Source organism: Megalobrama amblycephala, linkage group LG17 (genome assembly GCF_018812025.1).
Source record: "Megalobrama amblycephala isolate DHTTF-2021 linkage group LG17, ASM1881202v1, whole genome shotgun sequence".
Lineage (NCBI taxonomy): Eukaryota > Metazoa > Chordata > Actinopteri > Cypriniformes > Xenocyprididae > Megalobrama > Megalobrama amblycephala.
The window spans coordinates 41,991,046-42,001,284 of NC_063060.1; the positions used below are offsets into that span (position 1 = coordinate 41,991,046).

The 10,239-nt window shown below is 34.0% G+C and overlaps 1 protein-coding gene across 1 annotated transcript in view; it reads right to left on the bottom strand.

The window, feature by feature from the left end:
• Nucleotides 1-6,038, bottom strand: part of slc7a8b (solute carrier family 7 member 8b) — a 16,435-nt gene extending 10,397 nt beyond the window's left edge. Inside the window, exon 1 of the mRNA XM_048164227.1 lies at nucleotides 5,859-6,038. Within this exon, the coding sequence (XP_048020184.1) occupies nucleotides 5,859-5,979 (121 nt within the window). The 5' untranslated portion in view covers nucleotides 5,980-6,038. The remainder of the gene's footprint in view (nucleotides 1-5,858) is intronic.
• Between the last annotated feature and the right edge of the window lie 4,201 nt (nucleotides 6,039-10,239).

Consider the following 10,239-nt stretch of genomic DNA (forward strand, 5'->3'; position numbering starts at 1 on the left):
AATTAGAAGAAAGGTAGATACAACTCTCTATTAATGCCAGTTGTTTTGGATATCGGACTAGCACATATGGGCTATATATATTGGCGAGGATGCATTAAATTGATCAAAAGTGACCGTAAATGCATATAAATATCCTGTTCTTTATATTTATATCACATAAACTCTCTATATTTCAAAGAATCCTGAAAAAGACATGTCTCTGTCTCTGTGTTCTTCTCCTGTAAGGTTTTCTTCAGTGCTCTGTGACCTTGAGGGCTGGTTTTAACCAGTCTGGTGAAATATTAAGAATGCTCATTGTTAACACCTGTTCACCAGTGAAACGTTTCTTTGTTTGGAAACAGAAAAGAGATGGAATTCTCCAGAGATTTGGGAAAATGAATGAAGTAAGCTGTATTGCCACTTGTACTAGAAGCTCTGAACTGCATTTTATTTATTATTGAAGCACCTTCCTGAGTCTCTTTCCTTCATTATTTATTTTTGTGTACTGCGTGTAACACATGGAATGGACTATATGCACGGGTTACTTCCTGGTTGTCGTTAAGCCAGCTCGGGCACTTCCGGTGAACTATTAGCTGTTCATTCTGTAGTCGTCGTACATCGACACAAAACCATCTATGGTTGACTTTTTAATGTTGTATTTATATTTTAATGCAGTTATTACATTTACCTAATTTGCCAATAAACCAGTTTTATTGATTGCAATAAAGACGAAGCTATTAGGACCGTTTAAAAACGCAGTGTCTGTAATTAGACACGCACACACATTTTTTCCCCAGCACTTCAAATGTTATTTTTAATGTGATAACCACAAACATTATTTGAATCCTTCTGAGATTGTCCCCATTGTAAAACCGAACGTTTAAAAATGTAGGAAATTTAACATTTGATAGAAAACACTTATTTAAAAATAAAAAAGACAGTAATTAGCACTTTAACCAGCAGGTGGCGGCAAAGTAGCATTTATTTGCGCACATATCAGCTATTTCCTCTAAACGTTTTTCATTTCGTTTTTGACTAAATATTAAACATTATAAAATAACTAGGTTTAAAATACATTAAAATTTTGTCAATGTGACGTATGAAATACTCACAAAATCTTATGAAAAACAATAACTTTTATTGTGAATGAATTACACAGAAAGCGAGCACTGCGCTCTCTCTTATAATCACAGCAGCTGCAGTCAGTGCAGCACAAGATCAATGATTTCAGCACACTTGTGAAAACACACATTTTATTCAATTAATCTAACTAAAGTGCACAATAAATCTTTAATTTTTGAAGCTTTTTTTTCACATAAAAGTGTGAAAACTAATGGTCGAATTGAATCTAGCCGAGGAGGAACATTGAGGTACGTCTTTATTTATTTTTTATTTTTTTATGCTGTCTTACGTTTGAATAACTAAATTAATGCTATGCCTGACTATTTAAGTGCCTATATTCTGATTATAAACTAAGTATTACACTACTGATGCTCAACACACCAGCAAATGACATCTCACCGGAAGTTTTCGAGCTGGCTTATATTAATGCGGAAGTTCTAAAGAACGCTCCGTGCATATAGTCCATAGAACAATCTATATTCTACTATTTAATCTTCAGCCAAAGTTAACACTGAATTTTAAAGGATTAGCCCACTTTTAAATACACTTTTCCTGATAATTTACTCACCCCCATGTCATCCAAGATGTTCATGTCTTTCTTTCGTCAGTCGAAGAAAGGTTTTTGAGGAAAACATTCCAGGATTATTCTCCTTTCAGTGGATTTCAATGGCTACCAACAGATTGAAGGTCAAAATTACAGTTTCAGTGCAGCTTCAAGGGCTTTAAACGATACCAGACGAGTAATAAGGGTCTTATCTAGCGAATCGATCGGTCATTTTCGAAATAAATACAACCGTTTATGCTTTATAAACAAAATATCGCCTTCAACGTACTTTCCGCTTCCGCATTCTTCATAACGCTTACGCTGAATATCCTACGCCTTCCCTATTCTACTTACGGAAAAAAACGAAACTGGCGCCGCGTTCGTTCCGTAAGTAGAATACGGAAGGCGTAGGATATTCAGCGTAAGCGTTATGAAGAATGCGGAAGCGGAAAGTACGTTGAAGGCGATATTTTGTTTATAAAGCATAAACGGTTGTATTTTTTTCGAAAATGACCGATCGATTCGCTAGATAAGACCCTTATTACTCGTCTGGTATCGTTTAAAGCCCTTGAAGCTGCACTGAAACTGTAATTTTGACCTTCAATCTGTTGGTAGCCATTGAAATCCACTGAAAGGAAAAAAATCCTGGAATGTTTTCCTCAAAAACCTTCATTTCTTTTCGACTGACGAAAGAAAGACATGAACATCTTGGATGACATGGGGGTGAGTAAATTATCAGGAAAAGTGTATTTAAAAGTGGACTAATACTTTAATTGTATGCAAGCAAAAGAAAACAAAACAAGGTTGCACTTTATTTTACGGTAACGTTACATGCACTTATGTACTTGGGTCATTGACGAATAAGGTAGTGTAAAAAAAACAAAACATAATGGAGATATAATTAATTTTGAAGTTTTATTAAGTGTTAACAGTGAGATGATGTGGTTTTTATAATCAATTAACACTGCTTTTGTCATTTTTTACAAGATGGACAAAATTTGTCACCAAAAAAGTCATTCGGTTAAACCAAAATTTCTGTTTTACCAAATGACACGTTTGGTTTTACCGCATGACGATATTTTCAAACAATGCTAACAGGCTGATATCTAGCTAGCTAGCAAAAGAACAATCAAACATGTTATATTTAGTACAAGTTTTTAAAATATTACAACATTTTCCATGTTTTATAGCGAATAATGTTTCGGGACATGCATATGAGCACGTGAAAACATGGATTTTTCAAATTTAGTTACTTTGCTTCATGACCATGTGGTCCTTTGCAGGACGTGTCTGAATGATGTCACATCCTGTCACATGATACTGACTGCATGACTTGATCCAAAATGGTCCCTTTATATTGGTTACTCTGAATGACATCAATGAAATTCATTTTTCCAGACATTCATTGTTATTCCAGACACCATTTTGCTCTATGTTGATATATAATGTTATAAAATCATGCCAGAATAAAAAATGTATACATTTTAAGATATTTTAATCACATATGAAATGGCTGTATTGACCTTTGGATGGTTAAACCAAATGACCTTTTGACACTTCAAAATCTTTAAAATACCTTTACATGTAGCAAAATAATTAAAACCTTTTGGATTCAATGAAAGAGATCTAGTTGTACTACCTTACGTACTTTGGATGTCATATCTTTGTTTTTTATTATTAAGGTCTTTGAACAAAAAATGACCCGTCATGTCATTGACCCACTTACATTCTACTTACCTAAGAAAGTACTGGGTAATATAAGGTAATTACATGGGTTAAGTTTATATGTATATATATATATGTGTGTGTGTGTGTAAATTAAAATGCAGGGGGGGAAACAAACATCAACAAAAATTACATGCAAACAATATAAAAAAAAAAATAGAGATTATTGAAACAATTTTAAGATTATTATTATTATTTTGCATTCCAGGGCTTTATATTTGTCTGTATTAATCCTAGCCTTCACCTTTTTAGGTCAATCTAGTGCTTTATCCAAAGCAAAAACAGGAACAATGGCAATTGAGCATTTTGGTGTTTTCTTTCTCCAGGCACAGTCATGAGAGGAGATATTAACAATTATCCAATTTATGGCTCATCCAAAACCTGAACCTGTTGACAACACTGATCCTTAACAGCTTTATGTGAAAACCCTAAGGCCTTAAAACAATCACGCACACACACACACACACACACACACACACACACACACACACACACACTTACTATTGCCAGGAAGATAGTGACCCGACTGTAACCCAAACTCACAGCTTAAATCTCAGATAACATGCATTAACCCAGCAGTGAGGTAAACTGGCAAAGACATGTTGGTGAGCTTCAATTCAAGTCTAAATTACATGCCATGTAGTGACCTAGTTTAGGTTTGAACCTGCTACCTAACACTGCACTCCTACTGATAAATCTCTTCACCGTTTTATAATCCTTCCTTGGGCACTGCCTGCTTGAACTCCCGCTGCATTTGCTCTGGTAAGATTCAGTGTTCAAACAGCCTACTGTATTTCTCACTTAGGGGCTGTTTACACACGACACCATTTTCAAATAAACTTTTATGCGTTTTGGCCGTTCATTTACACGACAACAGCGTTTTGGGGGCCTGAAAATGTAAACTTTTGAAAACGGGTTTCAAAGTGCAAGTTCTTGAAAAAGATATCATTATCATCTCCATGTTAACTACAAAAACGCGAATGTGTGAAAACGGTGACGACATGCGCGTTTGGCGCGAATGCTCTGAAAAAGAATGTGCGCCGGCACGAAGGCTTCTTTACAAAGTGACAACTACTGGCCTGGCATGCATGATATAGTGTTTTTTTTTTTAGTCATTTTCGCGGATCCGTGTGAACAGGACTCTTTTTGACAACGTTGTCATCTGTACAAAGAAAAATCTTTTCCGTTTTTAGTACATCATTGTCGTTCAAACGTACCCTTAAAGCTGCAGTAAGCGAATTCTGAGGGGCTGTTTACACGACACCGTTTTCAACTAAAAACGGAAAACTTTTTATGCGTTTTAGCCATTCATTTACACGACAACGGCGTTTTGGTCTCTGTGTAAACAACAAAAAACGCAAATCTGTGAAAACTATGACATCATGCACATGCACGTTCAGTGTTTCATCGCCATCTAATGGCCAAACAGCAGAATACAGCGTTTTTACTCATTTTCACAGATTCGTATGATTGGGGTTCGTTTTGACAATGGTGTCGACTGTATGCTGAAAACTCAATTTAAAAAGTTCTCTGTTTGAAGCATATCGTTGTCATGTAAACGTACCCTTATAGGCTGTTTACATTAGACTGTTTTCAAATAAAATCGTAAAACTTTTTAATGCGTTTTGGCCGTTCATTGCAGAAAGCGAATTCTGAGAAATGCTCAGGGTTGCCAGGTTTTCACAACAAAACCATCCAAATTGCTACTCAAAACTAGCCCAATTTCGTTTCAGGGGTGGGGTCCCCTGGTAAAAATCGTTCCGTGGGGTAAAATCCATGTTTTTGGTGGGGTTTTCCTGGTTAAATTCGCATTCCAGGGAATAAATATCATGTTATTTGGGGTCGCTTCAACTCACAGACTTGAAAAACAACCTACGGCAACAGTGTTAAAGTAGCCCAATTCTGCGGGAAAACCACAGACTTGGCAACACTGGAAATGGATCAAGCACCAAAACACACTTGCAGCCAATCAGCATTAAGGGGCGTATACACTAATGAGGGGGCGGTGCCTGTGTTGCATAGCGTGTTTGTGAATTTGGGGGCGGGGCTATCAAGACAGGGGTGTGCTCCTTTTGGGTAGGGGTGTGTTTGTTTTGGTGATTTCAAATATCAACAGCGTTTCTCAGAAATTGCTTACTGCACCTTTAAATTACATATTGAATAATATTATACAGTACATCATTTTCTTTAATTTTTAAAATATTATATTTATTCAATATGTGATCATACAACCTGTATGCTCTTCTTTCTTATGTGGAACACAAAAGAGGAAATTTTGGAAAGAAAAAAAAATACCCTCCCTACAATAAAAACAACATTGGACCCCCTTAACTTTCATTGAATGGTCTTCAAAATATCTTTTATGCATTCAGAGGACAAAACTATAGGCCTACTTTTTATCTTCTACATGTATTTTTCTATCATATAAAAAGTGGAAGGAGACTAAAAGAGGTAAAATAAAGCATAAAACACACTTTCTTAGACTTACCTACAATAATACCACATGCACTGAGGAGTCCGATCTCTTTCTTCAAGGCCACTGCTGGTTCTCTGTCGGTGTCTGAGTCCGGCACTGAAGCAGCCCTGCGTCGGGCGCCACTGCTGCTCATTTTCACACAGACAGCAGTGACTCTGTTCTTAAGTGTTGATGTTGAGAGTCTCCGAAACTTTATCCTCCCGCCCCAAACTTAATGTATTAATCTGATAAACCCGCCCACAGTGCTCTGGTTTGGTCTAGTTTAGTAGATGAGTGTAACAGAGGCAATATTATGCAACTAAGACATTTGTTTTTATTATTCAGTAGCCCATTGGAATTATAATAGTCTTATTCTTATGACCCACACAAACAAATGAATCTGGGACATAATCAGATAAACAAATAGCTTTTGAATATTATAAAGACATTAAAACCTGCTGAGGTGAGGACAAAGTATGTTACAAAAATGATTTGTAGAAAGAATGCATGAATGTTAATTCATATATGGAACCCTATTTCTGCCATCTAAGAAAAACTCATGCTTTGGTAAAACATATTTATGACAAAGTCATAATTATGAGATAAAAAGTTAAAATTATGAGACAAAACTGACTTTTTATAATTATAATATACCAAAGTCATAATTCCTACAGAAGAGGATTAGGATAATAATAATAAAAAAAAAATAAAAACCATCTTGAGATTAAAGTTGTTACATTTCAAGAAAAAACGCATTAAATTTCGAGAAAAAGGTCGAGATAAAATGTTGAGAATAAAGTCATTAAATTACGAGAAAAAACTTGTTAAATTTCAAGAACAAATTAGTTAAATTATGAGAAAAATGTCGTTAAATTTCGAGAAAAAAGTCTAAATAAAATGTTGAGAATAAACTTGTTAAATTACGAGAAAAAACTCGTTAAATTTCGAGAAAAAAGTCAAAATAAATTGTTGAAAATAAACTCATTAAATTACGAGAAATTTTTTTTTAAATTTCGAGAAAAAAGTCGAGATAAAATGTTGAGAATAGTCATTAAATTACGAGAAAAAAAGTCGTTAAATTACGAGAACAAATTCGTTAAATTATGAGAAAAATGTTAAATTTTGAGAAAAAAGTCGAGATAAAATGTTGAGAATAAAGTCATTAAATTATGAGAAAAAAGTCAAGATAAAATGTTGAGAATAAACTTGTTAAATTATGAGAAAAAAGTCGTTAAATTACGAGAACAAATTCGTTAAATGATGAGAAAAATGTCGGTAAATTTTGAGAAAAAAGTAAAGATAAAATGTTGAGAATAAACTTGTTAAATTATGAGAAAAAAGTCGTTAAATTACAAGAACAAATTCGTTAAATGATTAGAAAAATGTCGTTAAATTTTGAGAAAAAAGTAAAGATAAAATGTTGAGAATAAAGTCATTAAATTATGAGAAAAAAGTCGTTAAATTACGAGAACAAAGTCATTAAATTATGAGAAAAATGTCGTTAAATTGAGAAAAAAGTCGATAAAAAGTTGAGAATAAAGTCATTAAATTATGAGAAAAAAGTTGTTAAGTTACGAGAACAAATTTGTTAAATTACGAATTTGTTCTCATAATTTAACGACTTTTTTCTCGTAATTTAATGACTTTATTCTCAACATTTTATTTCGACTTTTTTCTCGAAATTGAACAACTTTAATCTCGAGATGGTTTTATTTTTTTATTATTGCTTGGCCCTAATCCTCTTCCGTATAATTCTGACTTTTCCCCCCTTCAGTTTTTTACTTTTGAATCAACTTTTTAATCTCATAACTATGACATTTTATCTCATAATTATAACTTTTTTCTTACTGTATGTGTCAGAAATAGGCTTCCAAATATAGAGATAGGAACGTTATAATTTATATATTTGTAAGGCTGATTAATTTTGATTTCTGTCCAACATCATTTGAGAAGAGTGTGAGTGAGGTTGTTTGGCATATGAAATAATAATTAGAATTCAAAGATGATCGGAACATTTGTAAATATACACACACAAAACAAGGCCAGAAATACTGAGACGGGCACAATTTCATCAGCACTTCATAGGGCCAGAATTATGTGAGCTCTGGCCAGAGAACAAAGCTTCTCAGTCAGCCATGCATATCAGTGTCTATTTCCATTGTTAAATATTAATTTATTTGTAGAGTGCTTTTCACAACGCATCCTCTTCCGAAGCTGATTTGTAAGAGAAAATGTCTTCCAAACCAGTTAGCCAAAGGCATCAGTGGCGGTCAAGAAACTCCCTAAAATGTTTAAGAAGCCAAGACTCATTTAAACGATGACCAAAACAATGATGCAATGGTTTGTAAAATTGAATTTCAAAGACATTAGTGTTTCTGAATAGCTGGAGAGAAAAAAGGTCACAGCATTCATAATTAAAATAAAGCGAGTGTCTTCCGAAGCTGCTCACCAAGAAGTGACGGATCACAACCAACAGTGCTTGAACAGCTGTATTTCCTGTGTGATGCTAGTCAACAGGTTCAGATGTCTTGGCAGAAATCTCCCTTGTTCACAAACTGTGTGTTCATGAGTAAACAAAATCAGAGCTGCTGTTTTCCATTGTCTATAATTGCGTAGCTACAAATCACACCCTCTCTTAAATACATTTAAACAGCTAAAGTGACTGTTCATTGCCTAAGACAATTTGATGTTTGCATAATTTATTCAGCATTAAAATGTTAATGTAAATATTGTGGCTCTGTTTGAGCATCCCGACCAGCACCACACAACAATATTGGCTCAACCTCGGACGTCACAATCCCAGATTTTCACTACATGATTATCCAGGGTTTTTTAAAATCAAATGTAAAGCTTTTTATGACCTTAAGACTTCTTTCCTGGCGCATTCCTGTTCATACGGTGTGGATTTGCTACAGGTTTTACACGGGATGCCCTTCCTGAATCCTGACGCAACCCAGCACAGAGACTGCTGTTTTTTTATAAGACATGCACAAATAAAATGAATAGCACGGGATGGGGTAGGGAAAAGTGTATTATAACATCATAAATTGAAGAATGCTGGTAACCAGACAGTTGATTTCCATAGAAATTTTTTTCCTACTATGGAAGTCAATGGATACTGTCAACTGTTTGGATTAGGGCTGTTCAACGATCATCGTGATTATCATGTACAAAATAAGAGTCTGTGTTTACGTAATACATGCGTGTTTGTTTTGTGTATAATTATTATGTATATATAAATACACACACATACATGTATATATTTAAGAAAAATATCTTATATTTCTATAAAAATATTTAAATTTATATATAATTTAAATATATAAAAATATAAATATATGTATATATTTATACATACATGCATATATTTCTTAAATATTGCCCTAGTTTGGATACAGACATTCAAAATGTCTTTTGTGTTCAATAGTAAAAAGAAACATAAGTTTGGAACGACATGAAGGCGACTTATTGATAACAATTTTCATTTTTGGGGGAACTATCCCTTTAATGAACAATCACATTAATCCATATCGCAATTCCCGTCCCCATATTTAAGACCTCTTGAAATAAGACTTTTCTTACACCATTTAAGATTTTTAATGGCTTTAAATCTGTGAAAAAAAAAAAAAAACATAATGTAAGGTTCCCGCAGGGACCCTGTTATCACAGCGAAAAGAAGTGATGATGCATATGGAGCATGAAATTATGACAAAAAGTCATAATTTGGAGATAAATCATAAGTTGAAATTGACATGGAAATGTATTTCTCAATTTTTACTCAATTATGTCAATTATGATTTACAATTTAAAAAAACTACAATAAACAAATTCATCTTTATTTTTGGAAAAGGAACACCACTCAAAAATACATGAGTGTATCCCTGTTGGATAGTGCTTTTTTATTTTGGTCTTGATACATTTCATGATTTATATATTGATGGCATGTTTGCCTCTTTTCAACAGCTTAGGGACAAATTTTCACTTCAGAAGCAGCGTTTTTTCAGATACTTACAAGTTTGTAGTTTTGCTCAGGTTACATTCCCAGATTTTCCTCTCCTGCCTAATGACACTCCTTTGAATAGTTTTTGTTTATGCCGATTTGTACAATAAAAGGTCTAATCTCACAAATCTCTCACTTATTCAGTGCAAAGTTGTGCACCGTGTTCATTATACAAATGCTAGATTGGCAAAGATGTATAAAGGTGTTTCTCCAGCATGTAACAGATGCTGTCAAACTCCAGCAAACATTATTCATATGTTTTGGCTTTGCCCTTCACTTTATAATTACTGGAGCAATATTTTTAAAACTTTTATCATTTATTACAGGGGATAGAATTGAACCGAATGCTCTCACCGAGTTTGCCCCGCAGTACCATCCTTGTCAACTCTTAAAAAGGATGCAATTGCCTTTGTC